The sequence below is a fragment of the Manis pentadactyla genome, chromosome 16 (assembly GCF_030020395.1).
Source record: "Manis pentadactyla isolate mManPen7 chromosome 16, mManPen7.hap1, whole genome shotgun sequence".
Classification (NCBI taxonomy): Eukaryota; Metazoa; Chordata; class Mammalia; order Pholidota; family Manidae; genus Manis; species Manis pentadactyla.
In genome coordinates this window covers 70,064,155-70,091,831 of record NC_080034.1, presented here as the reverse complement: position 1 = coordinate 70,091,831, position 27,677 = coordinate 70,064,155, and the positions used below count along the sequence as shown (strand labels likewise).

Below are 27,677 nucleotides of genomic sequence, written 5' to 3'. Positions count from 1 at the left end.
AGGTAAGGGGCGGGCCGAGAGCACAGGAGGTCTTGAGTCCCTGTGAAACGCTTCACTTTTGCTCTGAATGCAGTGGGCGCTGTTGGAGGGAGACGACATGTGAAATTATCTCCCAGAGTGATCATGATTATATATGGCTGCCTCTTCTGAAGTAACTTTATTTCTTGGTAAAGAAATAATCTCCAATGGTGAATACAAGTTCTTTACAGAATAATTCAAGGTGAAAAAAATGCACAATGAATTATGGAATTTGAAAATCAAACCATATTTTGTACCTCCAGTGAAATATTTGATAAGGACATTGATCATCAGAGGAAGTTAACACCAGTAGGAAAAAGGTTGGTAAAAGTCTCCAAGATGGGAGCCAGAGATCTACCACTTGAATCTGTTGCTCAGTCTGGCATTAATCAAAGTCCGTGTGCCTCCTGCGTGCCACAGCATGAAGTACAGATACACCCATGAACCATTCTTACCCAAAACTCTGAACCTGAGTCCAACCACACCTTTAGGTCTGGCTTCCAGTTTAGAGGTTAAAGCAGGGATGGAAGAAACAGGTTAGCACCACCTTGGGGCAGTGATCACATAAGACCAGACCCCGCCTGGGGTCTTCGACAAGACAATGCCATGGGGTGAGGATGTGGAGAAAAGGGAGCTCTCCTACACTGTTGGTGGGATTGTAAATTGGCACAGTCACTATGGAAAACAGTATTGACATTCCTCAACTAAAAATAGGAGTGCTGTAAGATCTAGTAACTCCACTTCTGAGTTTTAGTTGAAGAAAACAAAATCATCAGTGCACAAAGATAAATGCACCTCTATATTTATTGCAGCATTACTTACAATAGTCAAGGTACGGAAGCAACCTAAGTGTCCATTGATAGATGAACAGATAAAGAAGTGGTGCCTATATACAACGAATATTAGCCATAAAAAGAATGAAATCTTCCCATTTGCAACAACATGGATGGACCAAAAGAGTATCATGCTAAGTGAAATAGACAGAGAAATACAAATATCATATAATTTCACTTATATGTGGAATATAAAAAAAAATGAACAAGTAAAACAGAAATAGACCCAAACACAGAAAAGGCTGTTGGTTGCCATGGGGGGGCAGGTGGAGGAATGGGTGGAATAGGTGAAGGTGATTAAGAGGTATGCGCTTCTAGTTATAAAATAAATTAGTTCCAGGAATGGAAGTACAGCACAGGGAATATAGTCAATAATATTGTAATTTCTTTGTATATTGATAGATGGTAACGACACTCATTGTGGCAAGCATTTATTAATGAATATAATCGTCAAATCACTGTGTTGTATATCTGAGAGCGATATAATATTGTATATCAACTATTAAAAAAGATGCCATGGGGGAAAAGTGGATGGGGAGGGGCTTTTCTAGATTGAAGGAGACATCAGAAATGTACAGCATATGGACATTGTTCGGGCCTGATTTTTTAAAAATACAGCCATAAAGAGACTTTTATTTTTTGAAGTAATTGATTTTATTTTTTGAAGTAATTGAATAACTTGAACCCAGACTGGATATTAAATAATATTAAAGAATTACTACTAATTTTGTTAGATGTGATGATGGCTTTGTCTTTATGGAAGAAAATGACCTTTTTATAGCAGGACATATTTTTTTAATTAGAAGTGAAATGACATGATTTGAAGACTGATTTAAAACATTGCAGGAAAGAGTGAAAGAGAGAAAAGAGGCAGAAGAACCCAGGAGAAGCAGAATACTGATCTTTGCTGACCCTAGCAGATGGCGTATGGGGACTCATCACACTATTCTCTCTTCTTTGTGAATGCATGAACTTTCAAAAGAAAAAATTTTTTAATGTAGATGAAAGAGAACGTGGAAAAGGGAGAAAATAAGAAAAAAGGAATGCCTCACTTGGAAAAACTAAGTTGCTAATAATTCTTCCCTATTTAGGAAAATTATGCTGAAGAGTGACATGCATATACAATTACTAGCTGTTACACAGTAATGATACTCTGAACTCATATGGAGACATTCTATTGACCATTAACCCAACCCCTAATTTCCTGATTGCTCAGTGAGCTCATAAAATAACGACAGTATCACCAATGCTGATGATGAGAAAATGAAGTTGGTTAATCCTCCCTGCCCTCTGACCTGCGGGGAGCTGAGTGCACGGTGCTGTGGGGCAGAGTTGGGAGTAATTTAGGACTGTTATATTGGTTACTCCTCTGGGATTTCAAATCTGAAGGCCTATGAGGTGCCTGTTTGCTTGGATGCATAATCTAATCATGCAAACATGATCAGTAAATCAGTGTGATTTTGATCCATAGAATGGATAGAGAAAATGAGGATTGAGGATTGTTACTTTGGGACCGGCAGCTGCAAAACATGGGTGGTAATTTCGGAAGTGTGCTCTTGGCCCTAAAACTGCCCATTCTCCATCTCTGCTACTTCACTTCACTGGAAAATGCAAAGCAGACCTGAAATGCAAGGATCTCAATGGGCTTGAAGCTGTTCTTCAAGCTGTTCTTTCAATGTTTAAAGTCATTTCTTTCCTTGGATTTTTCCTCTTGTATTAAATACTAAAGGTGGTATTGATTTAAACTCTTAAGCACATTCTGGTGAGCGTCAGTCACTACTTTCCAAACAGAAGAGATTGCTGGGCAGAAACATTAGTGAGTATTTAAATCCCTATTCCTCATTTTGACTAATTGTGATATTAGTTTAAAAAAAGAAACAATAAAATGTTGTAGAATTTACTGTCTGGAAAGGACACTAAATTTTATGGCTTATATCATGTAGCTGAGTTTTATGGTTGATATTCCCCCAGTTTTTATCAACACAAGAATATGTGGACCATGATGAGCTCCTGTGTAGAACTGGCTTCTGCATATTTACTGACAGATCTCAGCCACCATGACTTTAATTGGTTCTGTTGTAGAAATTGAAGAAAAGAGGAACCCAGGTAAAGAGACTAAATTAGACAAATCTGTTATAAATTTCTTAATTTGACAGACACCTGAACCTCTGCTATGTGCGAGGCACTGTCCTAGGCTCTGAGGATGAACAGTGAGTAAAGCCAAGGAAGCGTTAGCCTCCATGGAGCTCAGATGGTGGCAGGGCACGAGAAGGAGGCTCTATTCACCAGGACTCCGTTTGAAGAGAGCTCCCGCGTGCAGCGGAGGGGTGGGGGCGCACAGCAGGGCCTGACTTCAATCCTACCTTGCTTTTTCCTTAGTTGTGTAGTCTTGGAAAAGTCACTTAATCACTCTGAGTTTCAGGGTCCTCTTGTGTCAAACAAGCATTAAAGACAAAACCAACATCATCGAGTTGTGCAGATTAAATGAGTTTAATGCATGAAAAATACCTACCTAAGTGTTTAACCCATAGCAAGTGGGATTGTTACTTAGTCCAGCACTGGAGACATAATAGGTACTCAGCGGGCAGTTAACTTGGTGCTTCTGCATTTCAGCATTACTGTTCATGTCTGCGTGTCTGCATATCTGCATGTCCGGCAGACATTGGAGTGTGATTTGTAGGAAGTACTTAAATTTCTGTATTTTTTATTTTCTCTTTCTCTAAATGGAGAAAACCTTTCAGTCTTTTGACAATTCCTTTAGGTCACCATTTCCTAAATTAAGGGGAAAAGGAAGTTTTCCCTAGGGAATGGGAAGATTTGGAGCTGCCTTCTACAGTCATACTCTCAAATGCTATTTAAGTCTACATGGCTGGCAGTTTCAGGCCCTCTTGCTGTAATAAGGGAGTCTACAGTCACATGCCCAGAGGTCCATTATTCAGGATTCTGGGGGCCCTGTGTGCGTGGCCTGGATGGTGATTATTGAGAGGGGTATTCACTTCCAGGCCAGCTTGGTGAGCGGCAGGAAGGAGGGAAGTGCAGTCAAGAGGAGGGGCTGGCAGGTACCAGGAGACAAGAGGCCATGAACAGCCAGAAGGGCTCTGGAGCTCTGCCCCTTGGGAAGAGATGAGGAGGAGCCTGCAGTGGCTCCAGGCTGCCTGGAGGGGCCTCTGGTGGCCTCCTGGTGGGCAGCAGCAGCCCTGAGTTTGAGCAGGAGCCAGGCTCGAGGAGCCATGCCCAGATGTGCCCAGGTGTGGCAGGTGGCACTGCCAACCGCACTCCCAGTTGAGGCGGGAGCACACCCTGGGGAAAGCAGGGCCTCCTGCCACCCGCAGTCTATCTCCAGGGGCTGCAGTGCACTTCTGAGCTTTTTGATTGATAACAGAGGTGGGTTGGGAGAGGTGGGCTCCCTTCGAAAGGATGGTGCATTTGGAAGAGTGGCCTGTGGGAATAGCGTGGGCTCCTGCACAGGTGTGCCGTTGGTGGCCATGGCCCTGGCCTTGCTGGGGGCTGCCCCTTTGTGGGGATGGCCGAGCCATTCAACAGTGCTCTGGTTTGACAGATTTCTCATTCTCCAGGCCAGTTCAGGAGCTGAGTTTAATTTTGGTGCTTGAGTGCAGTTTGGGGAGACGCTGCCCTTTCCTGAGCCCCTCTGTCATCCTGTGTGTAGAGGTGTTGGGTGTGGTCAGTGACCCAGGGAAACTGCAAGTGTCAGCTTTTCTCAGAAAGGAGAGTGGACAGTAAATGTGTTTTAAACCCTTGTTGAATTCATTAGGGAGAGCATGTGCTTTTATCAACGTACAGTCTTGTTTCTCCTCAATTCAGACCTCTCTGTTTCTTTCCTTGGAAGCTCAAGTGTGAATCAGAGAGGGAAGGGCAGGTCTGGACAGGGGTTTCCAGCTAGATTGAAGCCCTGTGGGGGAAAGTAGGTGGCCCCCTCCCCACCACCCTTACAACCTCAGGCAGGGCAGGGGCCCTTTCCTGGATAGCAGAGGCTATTAAAAAATAAGAATCCTATCACACTGGGCTTGTACACCATATCATTTTAGTCATCTCCGACCAAGTTTCACCTAACACAGGACTGGTGAGGTTCCACAGGGAAGAACTTACTTCCGGAGCGAGTCTCTCGGCTACCTGAGCCCACCCAGAGCTCACGGAGGCCCCTGAGGTCTCAAGGACAGCAGCAAATAGGAAGCCTTCTAGAGCTGTTGGATATGCACCGGTGTACAGTGGGTATGGTTATTATCCAACTTATAGACAAGGAAACAGGAGCACGAATTGGTGGAATGACTTCACCCAGCCTGAAGAAGCCAGGGAAGGAATTTAAGCGTCACTGTGGGCCCACAGTGTGGGCCTCAAGCTCCTCCTGAAGACACACTTCCTCTTCCTCTGGTGTAAATGTCATCAACTTCACACTTTCCTTCATTACTAGCCAACTCCCACCCAGAAAAATCCTGTAGACTCATTTTAGGGGAGCCATGAACACTTAGCAATCCCAAGAAATTACAAACTTCAGCGAGCACACCCTCAGTCTTTTAAAAATATATTTAAGACAGCTTAAGTTTGTGTCTTATTCACTTGCAAATTATAGGAGGATCAGAAATGTCTTTTTTAGACTGGTTCCAAAAGTTTTTTTTTTTTAATTAAAAAGACATATTCCCAAATCCAGTGAACAGTAGTTAGTTAGCAAGTGTGCTGGATGGTTTGGGGAGGAGGAAGAGAATGCTGGAAACTAGCTCTCAAACTGCTATTTCTGACAGACAAATACCGCAGCCGCTGAAGCAGGGATCGGTCCTGCCAGTTCGTACGGGCACCGAGCTTTGCCTCTCACCCAGCTCTCCTCCCGGAAGCTCCAGCACATCCGTCCGCAGGGGCACGGCTCCCGTCCGGCACCAGAGTGCTCGCTGGGGGGCCTGCCAGTGCCAAGAGCACACATATCCACAGGGGCCACGTTCTGGGTGAATCGGGTGTCTTTGTCTTTAATTAAGTTGTTTAAGCCAAGAGTCTCTAAAATGACTACCAGCAAAACCATAAGCTTTAAAACCCATCAGACCCAACGTGGGTGGCAAAGAATGAATGAATGACAAGACAGAGCCTTGGTCTCAGCTGAAGGAGGGCATTCTGTATGTTCAAGTTCTTAGCAGCCACGTTCAGGTATGTTTTCTAGAGCAAATCCGTGTCTCTCTATAGGAGTCACCTGACTCCCCTGTTCTTGTACCACCTCCCCGTTATCCAGGTTCCCCCAGAGGTGTCCTGTGCCAGCCCATGAATTCACAGAGGCTGCCCTTGAGAGCTCCCGGTTCAGAGGTCACAGTGGAACCAGATTCGGGGATGGAGTCACCCGGACCCACCCCAGGGGCTCCACACCCCGTACGCTTCCTTCAGACCACATGGCTGATTTCAGCTAGTTCTGCCCTGACACCATCACCCTAAGTGGAGAGTATTTGAATTTGTTCCCTCTGCCTGTAAAGCCTCTTAATGGCTGTTGGTTAGGATGCTGGGGTTTCCCACCTGGATGGGCCTTGGGGAGTTGTTTGTTCCCTTTTCAGGCTGGCCCTCAAATCCCTGCTGGAGAGGTCATCGGTGGGACAGAGCATCCTCTCCCTAACCTTTCTGCCCCCAAAACAAAGATAAAAGCCAACATGGTGTTTTGTTCCATTGCAGAATTTACAAAATCCTCTCTGAGCGCCGAGGTTCAGTCCTTGCGTGTTGCCGCCTTGACTTGTCAGCTCCCTTCCTTCCCCCCGGCTTCCCTCTGCTGGACGATGCCTGCGCAGCGTGTCCGGGCCTGTTCTCAATGTCCTTTCGTCGTCTCCCTAAGGGCCACCTACATACTTAACAGAGTCAGTAGAACAATGCCTGCCACCTCCAGAAGCTGTGACTTAGATGTCCCTGGAGTTCAGCAGTGCCCTGAGAGGCTGGGGAACCAGGTCTGGAATCGCCTAGGAAGAGAAGCAAGGCCGGGAGGTGTCGGTCCTTCCTGGCAGCACTGCAGGAAGGCCAGGTGTCCAGCCGGGCGAGCAGATTCTGACACAGAGCTTCTTGGGGACCCTGTGTGACCAGGCGTGAGTGCTGTAGCAAGGCTCAACCAGAGAAACAGAACCAGGAGGTGACACATAGGAAAAGATCTTCTGCAAGGAACTGGTGGAATCTGAGACCCGTAGGCCAGGCCTGCAGAAAGAGGCTGGAGCTCAGGCATGAGGTGGGCTGCCATCCACAAGCAGGGTGTTTTCTTCATCCTTGAGGAAGCCTCCGCTCTGTTTTTAAGTCCTTGCAACTGATAGAGTCGGGGCCTCCTAGATTATGTAGGATAATGTCCCTTTCTTAAACTCAACTGACTTTACTGGTCTTTAATCCCATCTATAAAATAGCTTGAAGGCAAAACTCACATGCTGTTGGTTGACTACCTTGGGACTGTAGCCTAGGATGCTGACACCCTTTTTCCAAGGAATGGCTGTGGGGCCAGCGGGTGACCCCCAGGCCTCAGTGTCTCGCTCCCTTGGGGTCTTCCTCCCATATCACCGAGGAGACTGATCTGAGCAGCACAACTTTCTTTTCCTCCAAGAAATGTGTAAGGATCTGAAAGCATTTGAAAAGCAAATCTCCTGGAGTCACAGCCCCCTGACAGCTCCCACATGCCAACACTGCACTTCCAGCAGAACTGGGAGAGGGCCTGGGGCTGCCCATTGCCCACATGCTCAGGCTGTTGCAGCCGTGAGCCCCTGGCTTTATAGCCAGGTGGCTCAGGTCCGTCTTGTTACATGCTGTTTAGTTGTCAGAACCTTCGGTAACTTCTGTGCTTAGTGGCAAAGTCTGTCACACTTGTGAGAGCAGCTTTGAGCCTTCTCTGATAAGGTGGTAGAAAAAAAGTCACTGAACAATGGGGATTTTTGATGTGGTTTTCTTGGATTCACTGAGTTGTTTTTAATTGATGGATTGTTTCTAGGTCTGAGAGAATCTCCATGAAATAAAATACATGGACAAGAAAGAGTGTAGATTGTCACTGCAGGCTGTTCTTCTTTTTCAGTTTCTTAGAACAAACCTTAGTTCTACCCTGAATTCACCAGATCAGATGAATACCAAAGTGATCGAGTGAAGCCAAAGAGTGGCTTGGCAATGATTACATTGGCATGATGGTAACAGTGCATGATATTATTACTTATAAAACATAACAGCGTTTCCTGTGTCCAGCACTCTGTGCTAGTTTCATGCCCACAACAGCACATTTTACAGATGACAGAACTGACACACAGAACTCCTAGAGGACAGAACCAGGCTCACAAGCTTGTAAGTCCTGCGGACAGGATTTGAACCCAGGCCGTCCGGCTCCGGAGTCCAGGCTCTTAACCATAGCAGTGAAAGTGCTACATGCCAGATGCTTGAGATACTTTTATATTTGAATCTATGGTGCCTCATCTGAGTTAATAGTTTTTTATGACCCTGAAATGTTTTACATAGTGAAGGTGGGGGAGGTTTCTGGCCGTGAGTAAGATGACTTAGGGTCCGGCCCACTGGCAGAGAAGGCAGCTCTAAGAAGCGCCACAGCACAGCTGCAGCCCAGACCTTCCGTAGACGCTGCTGACAGCGTGGACGTCTGTCTCTGGTGACCTGTAAAAGCAGGTCCTGAGGGGATGCTTGCATTGGGGATACCATTCTCTCCTGGTGGCAGGCTTCCCTGCCTTTCAAAACCAAGCCTGTGGCCCTAGCCGGCTGGCAGTAAACATCTCCAAGGTGTGCAAGCCATTGTACCAACTGCTGTTTGCAGAGCTGGGAGCGCCCTTCGTGAGCAGAAGTGACCTACCTACAGCCCCTTTCCCCTCCTACCAGCTGCCAGGACTTAAAGCTTTAATGTCCTGATGTATTTCTTCCCCTCTTCCACTTCAGGAAAACTGACTTCTCATCATCCAAAAGGAACATGTGATTAATGGCAAGCCTAAAGTGCTTGTGGCTCTTAGATAATTGCTTTTATTTTTAAACATCTTTATAGCCTCCTTCAGAACACAGTTGATTTCAGGCAGTTTGGAAAGAATTTCTGGTGTGTCAAGGCAAAAAGGTCGTCATGTGTCAGTGTTGTACCTGTGTCCTTACATCAAACTGCTGTGTTTTTCCATCACCCTGGCAGGAATGCTAAAATAACATACATCTGCTAGAGCGCTCTGCATTTTTCTACCTGATGGAAAAAAGTAAATGTCTGCTAGGATCCCTTGCAGAAATGGGTGTGAGAGGTCAGAAGATGATTTTACTTATTCCATGTCACAAGGCCAACATATCTCTCCTGCTGCAGGTGCTCCTTACAGTTTGGAGGAAGTACAGTTAGCCAGTGAGTCTCAGTGAGGCCTCTGGGGATCTCTTTAAAATGATCTGTACAGATGCCGATTCTGTAAGTCTGGGTTGAGCCGAGGTTCTGAGTATCTAACAGGCTCCCAGGTGCCAGGGGTGCTTCAGGTCCAAGTAGCGAGGACTTAGAGGATCGCTCAGACCATACACAGTGGAGGAACGAGAGACCTCAAGGGAAGAAACTATGACAATTTAAACACTGTCGTGTCTTCAGTGTACCAGTCACAGCATCTCATTTGCCACAAGGGGAGAGATGGAAAAAGACAGGCAATGGATCATTTGCCCATCAAAGGACAGTTGTCCTTTGTCATCCACAAACCTAGAGCCTGGTTTGGAAAGTTGCCTCGTGATCCTCTGTGGGATAGAGCACAGTGTAGACTTGTGGGTGGGGTTAGGCGTCCTGAAAGGGGTCTTTAGTAAAAACATTTGTAATCGTAGATATTGTCTTACTTACTGTACCACAAAATTAAAGAGAGACAGTGAAGCAGGAAACTGCAAGCTCTATGTAGTGCCCATTGTACCGGCAAGCCCATTGACATGAAGCCATCATGCTGTTTTGATGTTATCTCTTTGACATTGTGTAAAGTTTACCTGGGTGGTCAAGTGCCAACTCTTCTCTCTGACACTAGCATGTGCCCAGCCTCAGCTCCCTGAACTTACCTTGGCTACTGCAGACTTCTGGTTTCCATAGGAGCAAATCTGTGTATGAGCTTAATAAGTGAAAACTAGAACCTGTAACTGTTAGTCTTTTATAAAACGACCCTGATCTCTATTAATTTCAAGAGCTGAAATGCCAGACCTGGGGTGAATACCTCAGCCCCAAGAGGAAGTGATCTTTTGAGTGAACCTGACCTGTGCATTGAAAAGAAAGACATCATAGCAAATGGCCATTGAGGGGTGCTTAATCCTGGTTCCTTAATTAAATGGCAAAAAAGTTCTTTATAAGCTGTGTTCAGTGAGGCCAGGTTTCTCTTCCACTCACCAATGCCTATGATGATGACCCGCTTATTTGTGGCAAAGCAGGGATGGAAATTCTGATGACTTTATTATTCTTTTCCTGCAGATAAGCTGATATAGATACTAACTGGCATGCTGCCCTCTCCCTGTTAGGGCTGATTCCATTCTTGTGGCCAAGTACATTTTCTCTGTCTCCCCTCTGATCTGCTCCCCTCCTGACTGCCTTTCTACCTCCTACCTCTGCTCTGGTCTCTAGACACCTGCAGAAAGGCTGTAGCAATTGACCTGCACACAGTCTCCAGATACAGAGGCACAAAAAGTATTCTCCTGAGGGTCCTCCTCCTTTTTTAAAAAATAATGCTAACCACATTAAAAAAAAAAAGACAAGCTTTAGGAAATACTGCAAACTGTAGAAAAAGAATAACAAACAAACCTACATGCTCTGTACATAGAAAAAGTGTATAAAACCCAGCCATATTTTCTAGTATTAAGGACGCTTATTGTAGGAATCCATGCAGTAGATCTGTATCAGTTGTTAGTTGCATGCTAGGGTTTTGCAACCATCTTTTTCATTCAAGATCAGATTAAGAGCATAGATTCTTGCTAACAGCGAGGACTATGTAGTCCTTCCATTCCGCAGATGTTTATCAAAGGCAGACACTGGTTTGGTTTTGAAGCTCTGAAGATGAATCAGATGTGCCCCGGCCAGGGGAGCCATCTACCTAATAGGAGCAGAGAGAGGCATGCTCAGCACACCCAGGTCAGAGTGGGCAGCAGAATTCCAATACCCAGGAGGAACTCCCCGCAAGATCATGACTGCATGATCCGGTCTCCTTTATTGATAGGTTTCTGTCTTGTTCAAATAGATAAGCTGCAGTGCCACTCGGCCTGCCTTGGCCTCACAGCGTGAGGAGGTTGCCTGGAATGCAGAGTTCCCAGGAGCACTGGAGTCAGAGCCAGAAGGAAACAGGGATGGGGCAGGTGGGCGGGAGCAGATGGGCATTCCTGGTGCCTCGGCCAGAGGTTGAAAGGGTCCCATAGCACAGCATCACAGACGGAGGGGAAAGCCAACCCACAACAAGCTCGGGGCCATCTGGAGGGCCGAGGCGGTGCAAACAACTTGGTGCCCTTATCCCCGTATGAAGCAGCGATCCCTGCTTTCTGGGCTAGGCAGCTCTGAATTACAGCATTCTTTTGCTCTGTTGTGACCTTGAGCAAGGATCGTGCTCCCTTCGCAGTTGAGGCTTTAGCTCATCCAGCTGTAAATATGAGAATCTCAGCATTGACATACCCTGCAGGGCTCCCATGGCCACCAGCAAATGAAAACAACTTTCCAGTTCTTGGTGGGTTGAAAAGTGCACCGGCCCTGGTGCACCCATTGCTCTCCTGGGCCATGGGCAAGGCACTCATGTCTTTCTTGTTCCCCTCTGTGTTCCAGGAATAGAGCTGTGTCCCCCCGGAAAACGGTTCATGATCACGATGGTGGCGAGCTTCGTGGCCATGGCAGGCCAGTTCCTCATGCCCGGGCTGGCCGTGCTGTGCCGGGACTGGCAGGTCCTCCAGGCCCTCATCATCTGCCCCTTCCTGCTCATGCTGCTCTATTGGTCGTGAGTATCTCCCCACCCCCACCCACCCTGCAGGCTTTGCCGCCTGACGCATCTGCCAGTGCCTTCGAAGCACTGACCTGGACCCTGCAGTCCCCAACCTTCCTGGGAGCTTCAGCTTGTGTTTATTTGTGAGAGAATTATCCTCTCCTTTTTTTAAAGTTCATTGTTTAAATTTTTTATCTTGGGAAATGTTCAAACATGCACAAAAGTAGATAGAAGAGTGAAATGAGCCCCCTGGGGGCCCTTCCGCCAGCAACAGGAACTGGCCCTCCATCAGCAGGGGTATTGGCTCACTGGGGTATTGGTGTGATTTTTATGAATGAATTTGCAAGGAGAGGATTCTGGTGTTGGGAGGCGGAAATACTGAGATGTCTGCAGTGATTTAGAAAAGCCCCCTTATGCCCCCTAGATTAGGGATGGGCAGACTGCAGCCCGTGGGCCAGATCCAGCCTGCCCGCTGTTCTGGGAGGTGCAGTCTCGCTGGAGCACAGCCAGCCGCTTTCCTGCTGCGTGGCCGAGCTGAGTAAGTGCGCAGAAACCGTGTGGCCTACAAAGCTGGAAATGTTTCCTATCTGGGCCCTTGCAGAAAATGTTTGCCCTACCCTGTGCTAGAGGAGTCCAAGTGAACTTCTAGAGCTGTGTATGACTTTCAGTGTTTGGCTTGCTAACTTTAGGATAAAAAACAACTAAACACACTGGTCTACTAGATTTTTCAAACTCCCCAGGGGATTAATATTTAGCCAAGGTTGAAAGCCACAGCTCTTGGATAGAAGAAGTTTAGGAAAACAATGAGTGTTCTGCCCCTCTTTAAAAACAACTCTTTTCCTCCTTTCCCTTCCCCCCCATCCCCTCTCCATACCAACTCTCTCACTTCTGCAAATACAAGATACTGGAGTGTAGATTTTACATACCTAGTCACCAATGAAAAGTCGATTGTGTCTTAGCTTTCAGTGTTCCCTGGAGCAGAGAAGGCCCTCTATGAGGCCTCCTCTTCTCAGGTGCCAGGGAGGGGGACGAAGCGCCGCCTTTCCCTTAGCCGCGCCGGGCCCCGCGCCCACCTGGAGAGCCCTCTGCAGGCCCGTTCTCCCAGGGCCCCCCGCGCCCACCTGGGGAGCCCTCTGCAGGCCCGTTTTCCCAGGCCGGCTTCCTGCCTGCTCGCTCGCTTGCCTGCTCAGCCGCACAAGCCTCAGGAGCAGCGGAAAGCCAGCAACATCTAGAGAGGAAAACGCCGCCTACCAGGCGGGCCCCTCACCAGTGACAGCTGCCCAAATGGCCAGCCTCCCGCCCAGTGGACACCATGCATCTGTGAGGACATATCATGCCCTTCCAGCAAGGTCTTAGGAGGCAAAGAAACCATTCCCCCAAAGCAAGATGGAGTGGGCAGCCTTCCTTTTATCTTCTAAGGAGGCCCTTCCTATTCCTGCTCTTGGAGCTGGGCTTCACTCGTGTTGGAATCTAAGGGCATCTACTTACTTATCAAATGCTTACATAGTGTTTATTCCATGCCAGACACAACTTGCAAATGCAGTAGTAATAATGGATCCTTCAGTCTGTATTTCATCACCCCATTGCACAGGTGACAAAACTGAGGTCGCCTAGCTGGGCTTTGAACCCAGGCCTGCTCTTACCACATGCCATGCTGCCTCCAGCTCCCCTCAGCTTCCAGCCCTTTCTGACTACAGACACTTGCCCTGGGAGAGGAACCCACTGCCCTGGAGGAGCCCCCGTGCACAGGCATCCACCTGCTGATGTGCTCTCCCGTCCTGGCCTCACAGCACCCAGGGCACCCATGCTGTCTGCAGGCCCCTGGGAGCTGGAGTCCTGGGGAGGGAGATGGGCACACCTGCTCTGCCCATACATGTTAACTGCTATGATGATCATAACTATTATTTTTATTTTATAGCACCGTATAAGGTGCTGGGCACATGGCTGGCCTGCACTAAGTGCTCATAAGTGTTAGCTCCGTCACTACTGTTATCCTATCACCTGGTGTACCAGGGGCTGGTTAAAGAAATCAGTGGTGACAAGGTAGTCCAGCTTTGCCTACTGGCCGTGAATGGCACCAGAAGGGTCACTGGCTTCTAAAGGCCCTGAGGGTCCTCCCCTTTTCAGTGGCTCCCTGTTACCACTTGCCCTCCCTTCTGCTCACAGGAACCTCCTCACCCCAGAGGGCTCTGTCATCTGACAGGAAAAGTGGGCCACTGGGGTCAGGGGGTGAGCTGCAGCACCAGCCGGTACAACCAGCTGCTGGTTGTATTGAGAGTCAATCACTTTTCTTTAATGAGCAAGTATGGGCTGTGTGCGCCTAAGGCGCCCAGCTGCATCCTGGTACTTTGGAGAACCCTGAAGAGCAGAAGTGGGAGTGGAAGCTCTAGCAAGGACCATAAACCAAACTAACCAAACTGCACAATACCGAGTCGCCAAGCCGCCAGACCCAGGATAAGCAGCAAAGACAAAAGGCTGGAGATTGGCTGGAAGAGATCTTCTGACCCAGATGGTGGTCTGGACTGACAGAGCCCCTCCCAGCACGCATAGTGCCAGATACTACATTAGCCAAGGGCATACCCCGGTGCTGAGCACCATGCAGAAAGGGGAGTTCCCAGGGCCCAGACCCAGGAGGGCAGTCAAGTAGGGTGGACACAGGTGGCCCGCAGGGCATCAGAACCAGAAAGAGGCCCAGGGAGCTTGGGTTTGACACCTGCACAGGGGGCTGGGGCTGAGATCTTGGGTCCCTTATGCACACAGAGCTGAGCTATTTGAATGAAGGTGGAGTCAGAATGGCAGTAATAGCAGGGCTAGAAAATCTTTGCCCACCACTGGGATTCAAATCCAGAGCTGGCCGACCGCCTCGGCCCATGGGCAGAAAAGATTCACTCTAAAGATGCGGGAGCCTTGCTGTCTACATCACCCATGGCTGGGTGTCCAAATCCCCACTGCTCTCAAAGGCCAAAAATGAACAGAGGAACCAGTGAAGCTCCTTGCACCCTCAAGGAGGGCGTAGGGATCCCCCAGACCACACATCCTTAAGCGAGCAAGTAATATACTTTCAAATAGGCAGCACTGTGGGATAGAGAGGGACAAATAGGGTGGCCATGAAAGGCCTCTCTGAAGAGGTGACATTCGGCCTGAGACCTGAATGACCAGACAGAGGATGTCACACAGGGTTCTGGGCAGGAAAGTGTTCCAGGCAGATGGGAACCACCAGGGTGAAAGCTAGCTTCTACTTGGCTCTTTCTGGAAGAGGAAGGAGCAGGCCAGTATGGCCAAAGCATGAGGGACAGACACGTAGGTGGGGTAGACCGTGTGGGGCCCAGAGCACAATGGGTTTAACCTAAAAGCCATGAAGACGTGTTGGCAGTTCAGGCAGGGAAGCCTGTGCTCTTGATGGGCACTCACTGCTGCATGGCAAATGGTTACAGGGCCCTGAGGGTTGGGGCAGAGGGTGGCTGGCTGCATGGCTGCTATGGAGAGCTGGTGCCTGCACTGGGGGTGTGCAGGTGCTGCGCAAAGAGGGCTGGTTTGAGGTGTGTTCTGGAAGGGCCCCAGTAAGACTTGCTGCTAGACCTGCTGTTGCCCATGTGGGGCAGAGAATGAGCAGTGGTGCGGGGTTGGGTGTCTCCCAAGGTGGCAGAATGTGCTCTCTGACATGTGTGGGCCCAGCAAGGAAATGGAGCATAATGCCCTGTCCTGAGGGACAGCTTTGGGACATTTTTGGTCTTGAAGGCAGTGGAGGAGCCATTGTGAAAAGCTTGGAGACTTGGTTGAAACCACAGCCTGTTCAAACTTAGGATTTATTGTTATGGAAGTATGGTGGGGCCAACAGAGAAGGAGATGCAGCTATTAAAAAGATAATTTATTACAGCTCCTAAGAAGAGGGGGCATGCCATGCCATGGGGGGCCAAGGGGTCTGATAGGCAAGCACCAGGGTCAGTCAGGAGGCAGAGGGAGGCACAGACACATGGAGAATAGCTTTTACTGTGGTTTTCCTAGGGGAAGGAAGAGGTGAGGCCAGGGAAGCAGGTACAGGGAAGCAGGCTCAGGATTGGCCAGTTTGAATAATTCAGTGGCCCTGGGGCACCCAGGCCACCCCTGGTTGTCTGGTACCTGGCCCTGGGGGTTAGGCAGGTGGATGGGCAGCGGCCAGGTGTGAGAGCTCACGGAGAGAGAGGGTAGACTGTGGACTTGGTGGTCGCTATGTGAAAGGCACTCGCAGGTTGGTTGTTTTCTGTCATTAGCCATTGGCTAGCCCTGAGAGAGGCAGTCTTCACTCCCGGAAACATCAGAAATTGCAGGAAATAAAAAGGCATGATTAGTTCACAGCCCTATGGCAGCTCCAGGGTTATGGGATGTTCTAGAATGAAGGCCCAAAGCTGGAAAAGCCAGCCAGGAAGAGGTGACAGCAGCAGGGGGACTGGACAGGGTTTGGCAGGGGTATGTGAGTACAGGTGCATTCTGACAATGGCGAGGCTGTAGTATGTGACTGATTTGTGCCCCGACTAGTGGAGCCAAGATAAGAGATTCATGTCATTGCACAAGCTGCCTGTCATGACTCATGACTTCCAGGTCCAGGCAGGACCAGCTGCTGTTTTCCTGTGGTCTTTAGGTAAAGGAGGAGCTTCAAGAAGCAAAGTGGCCCAAGAGAACATAAACTGTGCTCTCTTGCATGTTGGTACTCCATGCTTTGCAGAGCCCAGTGTTGGCATGTCAGGGTGAAGCAAGAACAGAAGAGAGAATACTGTGAATGTTTTTTACCTGAACATCCATGCTGTAAGAGGGAGTGAGTAATTCCATTTGTGGTTGCCGGTGGCTGCAGCTGAGACCACGCTGCCTTTGTGCCATGGGACCCGGGGACCAGGCAGAAGTGCTTGTGTTCTCGGCATTGGTTACCACTCAGGAAAGGGAGCAGGGCTTCAGTGCTAACCTAGCAGGAGGTCAGACTGACCCATCCTTTTGTCAGAATATATGTGCAATTCTTCCAGCTCACAGAAAACAGAGGAGGAGGAAAAGATTCACGATCCAAAATAACAGAGGAAGGAAGAATCTAAGAGAAACTCCGCTTAGATCTGCGGGCAGTGGCAGGAAGTGCCAAAATGAAGAAGGTGGCCGCTGCTTTCTAACCGTACAGATTGTGCAAAAGCTGTCCCTTCTAGGCGGCTGCAGCCTGCTTCAGGGCACACAGCTTGGTGACAGAGTGCCTCCCTGAGCCAGGAGCCCTTGTGCAAGACACGATCTAGGTCCCTGTATTTAGGGTCCAGATTTGTGTTAAGTTAGAACATCTAAGAAAAATGCAGGGTGAAAGTCAGGAAGGTAATCCATGAAACAGGGTGTCAGGTTTTCTGGGCGTTGCTCACAGCTGAGGAATGACACAGGAGTGAGGAGGCCATGGGGAAGGCTGGCCATGGGGCATCTGTCTACAGTATTTAGAGGAAACATGGAGAAATAGAAGATCCAAACGATGATGAAGATGTTTGCGCTGCTCTCTCAAGGTGTGGGTATACGCCGTCCCCACTTCTTACAGTGTAACTGAGGGTGCTGAGCTCCTGTGAGTATTTATGAAAACAAGTATGTGCTGGGGGACAGTCATGATGCAAGGTCACTTAGGTTCCCAATGAGGTTCCTCATTGCAACCTGACAGCATCTGCCCTCTTTCAAGCAGTGTTTGCGTCAGTGTGTCATTGTAAACACGGCAGACACATCCTGCCTCTTGGAACAGCTCAGCAGGGAAGATGTAAAACTCATCGTTGGTATTATGTCTTGTGCCTCTTTTGAGGCAGATGTGCTGTGACATATGCTGACTTGAGCATGTTTTAAAATTTTAGGGATACGCTTTACCCAAGATCAGCTGCAGGCTTCCATGCATGAGGCTACATTAGCCATAATACTCTTGGAATAGGTAGGAACAGGTAGTTGGAGGGATTATTCCTGTTTTTAGCTGGGAAACCAGGGCATCAAAAAGCTCTACCATAATGCTCAGAAGTGTGGAAAAGTCATTAAAAACTGGTTTTTGAGCTTCAGGAGTTCTCAAAGTGTGGCGCCTTGGACCAGCATCCTCACCACCATCTGGAAACTTGTTCATTCCAAATTCTCAGATGGCAGGTCAGGCCTATTGAGTCAGAACATGGGGGATTTAAGAGACCCATGCTCTGTGGTTTCAGAAGCCCTCCAAGGTTGCTGATTTGCACTTAAGTTCGAGACATGCTAGGCATCATAGAAGACTCTTTGAGACTTGAGTCGGCTGTGGAGAATATGCACTTCTCGTAAGAAGAGCTTCTGAAATGAAAGAGGTGCCATCCTTGAGAGTCAGTGAGAGATCGTGCAGGACCCGGCTCCCAGTCCAGTTCCATGTGCAGAGCAAAGTTGCCTTGATCCTCTCAGACAAGAAGAAGGAATAGGTATTCCTGGAACTGATGAAAGAAGGCAAAAATATCTCAGTACATCTAGCTATTTCATCTGCCCTCTGAAAAACATAAACCTGTACCCATTTATGTTGTGAAGTCTTAAATTACACCCTGTGATTGAGGTTAACGGGAGGTAAAGGTTTCTCCCCCTTGTTTACCTGTTCTCCAAGTGGGCAGCAGGGGGACATTTTTTTTGCTCAGATGTGTCCCCACACCCCTGGAGCAATACGTGGGGGTGGTTTTCTTTGACACTTCTCTAGGACGTCGAACCAAGTGCCTAGTTAGGAAGGATCCTCATGTTGGACTTGCCTAATGTATATTCACCTGAACTGCTTCAAGAAAGAACAGAGATGATGTTCAATGTGTGTGAAGATGGTGAATTACTAACTGTACTTTGTTCTGCTGGAATTTCATTCTGACCAAGAGAAAAGTGCTGTTGGCAATCAGCATGATCATCAAAAGCATCTGGGAAAGCAAAAAGAAGAAGATAAACCAAAAAGGGAATGATGAGGAAATTAGAGAAAGATCAAGCCACACTGTGTAACATGGGAGAGTAAGTAATAGTGTCCATTCCCCGAGTGAAAGATCCACCTTGACACAGAGGGAATTAGGGCATGATGTCACAAGGAACTCTCCAGACAGAGGCGGAAGATGGTTGAAACCCTTAGCAAGAGAGGTATGTGCCAAAGGGATTTAAATATTTTATATTTCAAGAAAAAAAATCCATTGTAAAACATTTAAATGGCCTCAGGTTAGATAAATATCCAACAACAACAACAACAAAATTTACTTACAGTTCCAGTGTGTAAAGGGTCCTAAATATTGGGATCTTTTAACTATCATCAGAAATACTTTGGCCAACACGATGCTAATTTTTAACATTTCCTGAGCATTTACTCTAAGGAAGGCACTGACTGCTAAGACCCTCCCATAACTTAACCTCTTTAATCTTCCCAGAGACTCAAGTACAGATGGAGAAACTGAGGCTAAGAGAGATTTCCACAGCACGATTACCACCCCTGAGCCAGTATGTGGGGCCGGGGACTGGAAGTCAGCAGGTGACTCCAGAGCAGCCTCTCAGCTCGGTCCCAGGGACTGGGTGCCGAACTGCTGGGCGGAGGGCCAAGCCTGGGCCACCAGAGCAGTGTGAGTTGGCCCAGAGCCCTGCTCCACACCCAGGGGGACTTTTCTAGTTCCTCTTTATTTAGTATGTTATTTACGTTTACAAAAACACTTCTGAAAGTCACTGGGGTTTCAGTACCTTCCCTAATGAAAGCTCAATAAAAATGTAAGTGAATGAATTAATTCTGCTTCTTGTCATTGTTGAAATGGTTTAAAGACCCTTTAAAATGTATATATTAATATATTAATAATATAGAAAAATTAGTTAATAAATTACTAATATTTAAAATTTATATATTAACATACATTTTTTTCATTCCCATGGTTATCAACCTTTTTTCTCTTGTCCACACACACTCGAAGGCCATAACACTTCCTCCATCGAAAACCATTGTATAACACCACAATATGCAAATATTGTTACCGGTAAAATGAGGGCTGCAGGGTTCCCTGCACTCCAGGAGGGGAGTTAATTCGGTTATAACAATTAAGTCACCCAGGAAAACGTCTGCCTCAAAGAAAAGTGAATCATAAAAAACAAATCACCCCTGGGAGCATGAGTATATGTGCGCTAATTATTTTTACAGGTTATCAAACAGTTAATTTGGGGAGGCTTACAGGAAACTTTAAGGAAACAATGTTTTTAGTCAAATCCTGTTTGTCCAAAAATTCCCTAATGGGGGCAAGACTAGGTAATACTGACAAAAGGTAAATGTATAAGTAAAATGGTAGCCTGCATTTCAGCTTGTAAAAATTGAATCAGCAGTTAAAAGTGAGGTCAAAATGTTCTCTAAATTGGTGTTTAGAGTTTTGCTGAGGGCGTGGAATTTTAGGGAGCCCCCAGGCAAGAGGCTGCCCCATTTCTAACCTCTGTGTATGCAGAGATTCTGTAGGATGATAGGAACCCCTGTGATCAACAAAGCCGCTTCCCCGTGAGAGACCCGTGGGAGTGGGGACGGAAAGGCTGAGAGCTGTAGCAGAGGGTTTCGGCTCTGCTCTGCAGGCCCGTGTTCCGACTCCAGGGCTACTGCTTTGTCCTCACTGTCCCCATGCTTGGAATGTGTGCCAACATTCTGTCTCTCTATATTGCCCCCCCTGCCCACCTGAGGAATCTGGGGCTTGCTTAGGGCCAGATTGAGGATCACTGAGCCTCAAAACCAGGCAGATCTCAGGGAGCCAGTGTGTGCATGTGTGCATGCATGCATGCAGTTGTGTGTTTCGGGGGCAAGCTGTTGTCTGCTGGCAGAAATCGAGTAGTGGACCTCTAGTGATAGGTGTCTGGTGAGAGCTGCTAAGCGGTTGCCCATTGGTAGCTGGCAGAAGTCCACATGCATAGATACAAGGGGCCCAGCCCCCCATCAGTTGGCCTTAAGGACTCCGGCAAAACACAATGCCAGTACCACAAGAAATGGGAGTTCTGGACAGGAGATCAGGATGACCTTGCTCGATCCCTGGGATTTTGTAGCAAGTTGGAACTGTGTCTGTGGAGTTGGGAGAGGTGAGCACGGTAATGGCAACAAGCCACTTTCCAGAACCAGGTGTGCTTTCGGGGTGGAACCATCAGGGGCCAGCTAATGATGAGTCAGTGTGTGCGCAGCCTCCACGGGCTCCTTATCGTCCTGCGGAGGAACAAGGTTGGAGCCGGCAGGAGCAGAGCGGCTGCCTCTTGGGCAGGGTGTTGACTGGACTCCCTAGACTGGCTGCCAGTCCGGAGCTGCCAATGAAGTTCCAGTTAGAGGTGTTCCAACTCCAGGGCCACTGCATAAACCCTTTGTTCCTCTGCCCGCTGCTTTCCTCAAATTGTTTTTCAATATCATATTAAAATTTTTTTTATTTTATTATTTACTTTCATTAAGGTATAGTCAATATATAATATTATATCGGTTTCAGGCATATAACATATTGATTCAACAATTATATACATTACTAAATTCTCACCATGTTAAGTGTAGTTACCACCTGTCACCATACAAAGTTACTACAATATTATTAACTGTATTCCCTGTGCTCTATTTTCATCTCTGTGACTAATTTATTTTATTACTGCAAGTATGTCCCTCTTTATCTCCACCTATTTCACCCTTTCTCTACATTCCTCCCCCATGGCAATCACTAGTTCTCCATATTTATGAGTGTATTTGTGTTTTGTTTGTTTATCCATTTGTTTCATTTTTTAGATTCCACATATGAGTGAAATCATATGGTATTTGTCTTTCTCTTATTTCACTTAGCATAATACCCTCTAGATCCATCCATGTTGTCACAAATGGAAAGATTTCTTTCTTTTTTATGCTCAGTAGTACTCAGTTGTATATATGTACCACATCTTCTTTATCCATTCATCTATCAATAGACACTTCAGTTGCTTCTGTATCTTGGCTGTTGTAAATAATTCTGCAATAAACATAAGGGTGTATATATCTTTTTGAATTAGTGATTTTGTTTTCTTTGAGTGAATTCCCAGAAGTAGAATGACTAGGTAATTTGGCTTTTCTATTTTTACTTTTTTGAGGAACCTCCGTATCATTTTCCATACTGGCTGCAACAATTTGCAATACCACCGACAGTGTAGGAGGGTTCCTTTTTCTCCACATTCTCATCAATACTTGTTATTTCTTGTGTTTTTGATGCTAGCCATTCTGACTGGTGTGAGGTGATTTCTCATGGTGGTTTTGATTTGCATTTCCCTGATGATTAGTGATGTGGAGCATCTTTTAATATGTCAGTTGGCCATCTGTGTCTTCTTTGGAAAAATGTCTATTCAGATCCTCTGCCCATTTTTAATTCAGATTCTTTGTTTTCTTGGTGTTGAATTATATGAGTTCTTTATATATTTTGGATGTTAGTCTATTTTCAGATACGTCATTTACAAACATATTCTCCAATTCAGTACATTGCCTTTTCACTTTTTTGATGGTTTCCTTTGCTGTGCAGAAGCTTTTTAGTTTGATGCAGTCCCATTTGCTTATTTTTGTTTTTGTTTCCCTTGCCTGGGGAGACATATCTAGAAAAAAATTACTAATGCCAGTGTTCAAGAGTTTACTGCCTAAAGTTTCTTCTAGGAGTTTTATGGTTTCAGGACTTACATTTAGGTCTTTAATCCATCTCAAGTTTATTTTCATGTATTATATAAGATGGTCATCCAGTTTCATTCTCTTCCATGTAGCTGTCCAGTTTTCCCAACACCACTTATTACAGAGACTGTCTTTCTCCAATTGTATATCCTTGCCTCCTTTGCCATATGTTACTTGACCATGTAAATGTGAATTTATTCCTGGGCTCTCCATTCTTTTCCATTGACCTATGTGTCTATTTTTGTGCCAGTACCATACTGCTTTGATTATTATTATCTCTGTAACCTAGTTAGAGATCAGAGTGTGTGACAGCTTCAGTTTCATTCTTTCTTAGGATTGGTTTGGCCTATGGGGTCTTTTGTGGGTATGTATAAATTTTAGGATTATTTTCTCTAGTTCTGTGAAAAATGACATTAATATTTTGATAGGGATTGTATTGAATCTGTAGATTGCTTTGGATAGTAGGGCCATTTTAACAATATTAATTCTTCCTATACATGATCATAGGCTATCTTTCCATTTATTTGTGTTGTCTTCAGTTTCTTTCATCAGTGCCTTATAGTTTCCAGTGTACAGATCTTTAACTTCTTGGTTAAACTTATTCCTAGGTATTTAATTCTTTTTGATGCAATGGTAAATGGGTTCGTTTTCTTGATTTCTCTTTCTGCTAGCTAATTATTATTATATAGAAATGCAACAGATTTCTGTATATTGATTTTTATCCTGAAACTTTATTGAATTCATTTATTAGTTATAATAATTTTTGATGTAGTCTTTAGAATTTTCTATATATACTGTATCATGTCATCTTCAAGTAGTGACAGCTTTACTTCTTTCTCACCAATTTGGATGCCTTTTATTTATTTATTTGTTTGTTTGTTTGTTTTTCTTGTCTGATAGCTGTGGCTAGGACATCAAGCACAATGTTGAATAAAAGTTGCAAAAGGGGGCATCCTTGTGCTGTTACTGATCTTAGATCTTGTTCCTGAGTATGATGTTGGCTGTGGGTTTGTCATATATGGCCTTTATTACGTTGAGGTGTGCTCCCTCTATACCCACTTTGTTATGATCCTTTGTTGAGTTTTGTCAAATGCTTTTTCTGCATTTATTGAGATAATCATATGGCTTTGTTATGTTAATGTGTTCAATTGTCAACAGCACATTTTTTTAATCATTTGCAAAAATGCCAGATTAATGCCCCATACAGCATTATGTTTTGAATACCCTGCATGCCTTATACTTTCTGTGGCCTGATAATTGCTTACTTGTATAAACTAGTATAATGAGAAGGAGGGCACAAGGAAGGAGAAAGTAGAGAAAATTAACACACCTACATTCAAAGCTACAGAATATTTTTAGGTGAATTCCAAGAATTCATCTGCTTATAATGTGAACTGAGGAACATTTTAAATTTAACCTAATTGTGACACATTCAGAGTTGCTTAATCTAAAGCTAGTTCCAAAGATATTTTAGATATTGACTCTATTCTGCCTGGCAAAAACCTAAAGCAGCATTAGAGTATTAATCCAGTACCTTGCTATTATCAGCATTTTGTTTACCTTTCAGAAGAAAGCAACAGTTACCATTAGCCCTTTGAACTTTATCTAGATAGAGAAGTTGGTGTCATTCCACCCCCCTACCCCCACCCCCATTCAGATTTGGGGAAAGCAAGGCCTAGAAGGTTAGGTTGGACTTTTGTCTAAAGTCACAGAACTGGTATAAAAGCCCAGGGCTCCCGATATATAGTCTCCCCATAATTTTCCTGAGTGGAAGAATTATGGCGCTAAAGTGTATATCATTTTGAAAAACAATAGAGACATAAAGTCCTGAGTTTATATAACAGATAAATTAATAGGGTTAAATTATGAAGGAATTCCTTATTCTACAAAAATATTTATAGTAAAAGTTCATTTACCTTAGGAAAGCTTTGGCATTTAACCATCCAGAGCCATTTTTACTTTTTTATGATATTCACCCCTTCTCCTTAAATTACCAAATTTAACTCAAATCATGAACTCAATTTTTGCTTTGAAAAAAAGAGCTAATTCATATCCATTTGGAATCCCCTAAATTGAACCTACTATTTTTTTTTTTTACCCCAAACAGAACCAAAGTTAAAAAAAAATCCAAGCAGAAGTTTATCTACTAGAACCAAGCCTATATTTTTATAAGACCTTTGAACCAGAAACTTAAGATGTTCTCCCAACTGGTGTTTATTTCAATTCTAGGCTTTTATATAATTTTTTTTGAGAATCTTTTAGATGACACTGTGATCCTTGATAATAATACCCTAAAGTGTCAATAGCTACAATCACCTCTTCAAATAAAAAGCACCCTTAGTACAGTCTAAGACTTTTTCCACATACATATTCAGGGAACTTCATCTCTACAAAGCCTTTCATGATTCGACTCCCATCAGCCCACGCTTGTGTCTGCCCTCCGCAGGGCATCACCGATCTGATAGATGATTCTACCCTACCCTATAAGGTATTTGTTAATTTACATGGTTTTCTCTGCCGGCAGGTTGATAATGCTCAGTATACATGTTTATTCCATGAACGATGTAATATTGCATCACAAATGTGAAGTCATTCCTATCTACATGTGTATCACCCTACAACTAAATGCTTCAGGAAAACAAATGACTTGAGGACTAACTTAATAAAGTGTTAGCAATTGACCTTATTTCCTGTATTTTCCTTGTGAGTAAATGTTCTAGCATGCTAATTTAAAAAGGATAGACATTCATTTAATGTGAGAATTGCCAAGTAGGCATTTTATCAGAGTGAATATTAAATAACTTAGCAAGAAGGCAGCCTAAATAGAATACTCGTCTGTGTCAGATTCTCCAACTGGCAGAAAAAATAGTTGGCTTTATTTGTAAATGTCAAGGAAAAAATAATCAACTTCATGGTATTATGAAGGCTTCACAGTACTGAGTTTTAATTACTAATTCTCTGAGTGGCTATGCAGGCTACAGAGACTAAGGTATAAAGCAGATCCATGAATGTAAATCAGGGAAGTGTGAGAAAAGCAAAATGATAGAAAAAGCAGAAATAAAGACAAAGATGGGAAAGTGTATCAGAAGCAACACATTACTATTAAATCATGAGGTATCATAGCCTGAAAAGCATGTGGTAAATTGGAGTGGGGCTAAGGAGAAGCACATAGAGTTCTCCTTGTTTGAATCGTGCCACTTTGAGGAACAACCATCTAATAGTATCAATCAGGGAAACACGAAAACTTTTTCAGGTTTTTCTGTCTTGATATAGTAACATCATCTATGCATACCACTGGGAAAATGGTTCCATGTAAATAAATTTTCCATATAACTTCTTAAGAATCAACATTGTATTATAGCTATTTGGTGGGCATCTTTCTAAAATATATTTTCCTTGCTTTTTAGGAAGTATGATAAACATAATGTGATGTGGAGAAACTTATACTCATCTTAGGCTCTAAAGACCAAGTGTAGGTTTGCCCCTGCCATTAATGTTACTCCCTGGAAGGCATTGTAGGGGCTCAGCTGATCTGCTGTGCACTAAGGGCTGGTTGTGCCAATCAGAGACCCCCTCTGACTCTGCAGTTCATTTTTGTAACATTACCTTTTCCTGGTGAGTTTTCAGAGGGTTTTCATTATGGCATCGGGTATGTGTATGTTATAGTAGTGTGAGCCTTCCCAAGGGTCCATGTCGTCTGAAGTCCTGTGCCCACGTGATCCGGGTCAGAACACCTGTGCTTTCCCAGCTGGGGGCTGTCCCGCTGTCACCCCTGAGTCAGCGGGCCCCCTCTCTGTTCCCAGGGGCCTCTCCTCATCCCTGGCTGTGACTTGGGGCTTTCTAGCCTAGAGTTCAGTTGTCTGAGTGAGAGCCTCAGGGTTCTCTGCATTAAGTCTGTGTTCTCACTACATGGCCTCTGCAACCCTCAGGTTGTTCAATCAGAGGCCTTTCTGACTTGATTCCTAATTCTTGGCTTTTTGTAGAATGATTGAGGCCACAGGGTGAGCGACCTATAGATCTGTGCAGCGGTTTCACATCCGAGTACATGCTGGGAAATGGTGTGGCTCAGGTCTTGTGTTAGGGTCCTCAGATCACAAAGATGGTAGTGGGGGTTTTATCCAAGACCTCAGGGTGGAAACCACTGTGCCCAACACTCAGGGGTGAGGGTCTTTGGACTACCAAGTGGGCAAATGTGTGCCAGTATGGAAGGAAGGGAATTTTTTAGAGTAAAATTGCATTTTCCACTGAAAGCAGGGGCAGTGTGTTAGAATGAAGAAGCACCAAGATACATGGGTATACAAGTGCCCAGAGTGTGATTTGAAGGATACCCACCGGGGAGAGGCAGCCCCTGGTGGGCAAGAGGGAGGCGTGGAGCAGAACAGGGGTACCAGGGTCTGGGCAAGAGGTCAGGAGGGATTTTGTCTTCTCTGGAGTATTTTAATTTTTAAGTAGAGAATGGATTTGCTCAACTAAAATTAGTTTCGCGGCCAATCTTTGCAGTTTCCTGTGCCGTACCTCAGTGCTGACGGTACTCCAGCCTCCGGGGGGGGGGGTGGCCCAGCTGCTCCAAGCTGGCTCTGGCCGGCCCACACGGCCCGGGCAGCCCCACCGCCAGCGGAGTGGCCGGCAGCCCAGGGTGTGGACACAAGTTAGATGTGGGTATTTCTGTGGTGAAACGTCTGCGCCTTAGGAGAGGACTCAAGACCCCACATCCATCAGGTCCCCCTCATTCTTTCTCCAGGGAGTTCAGGCCAGGACAAGTTCCAGTGCCAACTGAGTTAAATGGAAAGGTTTTTGTATTTCAGAGCCTTTGGCCTCTGGAATTGTGAACAGGGGAGTGTGGACCTTCTAACCACACTGAACATATTATGGAGAAGGACCGGTGTGTCCCTTGCCTCGGGTGAGAGTCCACAGACCTGTGGCCCTCAGCGGGGGTGACGCGAGACTTCTGCTGGCAGTGGGCTTCCTTTGCCCTCACCGTGCTCTGCGCTTGCCACGTGGGGTTTACCACTTGGGCAGGACCAACAGAGACATTTAGTTTGCCCCCAGCCTACGATCTCTTGGGTAAAACTGGGTTCAAGTTCAGCTCTGCCGCTTAATAGATGCATAATCTGGAAAGTGTCCTTGAGCTTTTGTTGCTCAGTTTTCCCATCTGTGAAAGAGGGGTAATAGCAATACTACCATATAATGAGTATTCTCACATAGTACTGCTACCACATAATTCAGTACTTCCAGCTTTTGGAACTTCCTGCTCTGCTCCTGTGGGTCCAGGCAGCCACTTGCTCCGTGGACCACTTCCTTTTCCCACGGCCACAGCCACTTCTAGCAGCCAAC

At 45.8% G+C, this 27,677-nt stretch overlaps 1 protein-coding gene across 4 annotated transcripts in view; it reads left to right on the top strand.

The window, feature by feature from the left end:
• Positions 1-27,677, top strand: part of SLC22A23 (solute carrier family 22 member 23) — a 169,022-nt gene that overhangs the window by 104,317 nt on the left and 37,028 nt on the right. For 3 of the 4 annotated variants that reach the window (XR_008994289.1, XM_036888695.2, XM_036888694.2), the window contains one exon: positions 11,581-11,749. Coding sequence is in view for 3 of the 4 variants with exons in the window: in XM_036888695.2 (XP_036744590.1) it covers positions 11,581-11,749 (169 nt within the window). In the remaining variant the exon portion in view is untranslated. Of the gene's footprint in view, positions 1-11,580; positions 11,750-27,677 lie in introns of those variants that run through there. The other variant, XM_057493775.1, reaches the window with a different exon arrangement.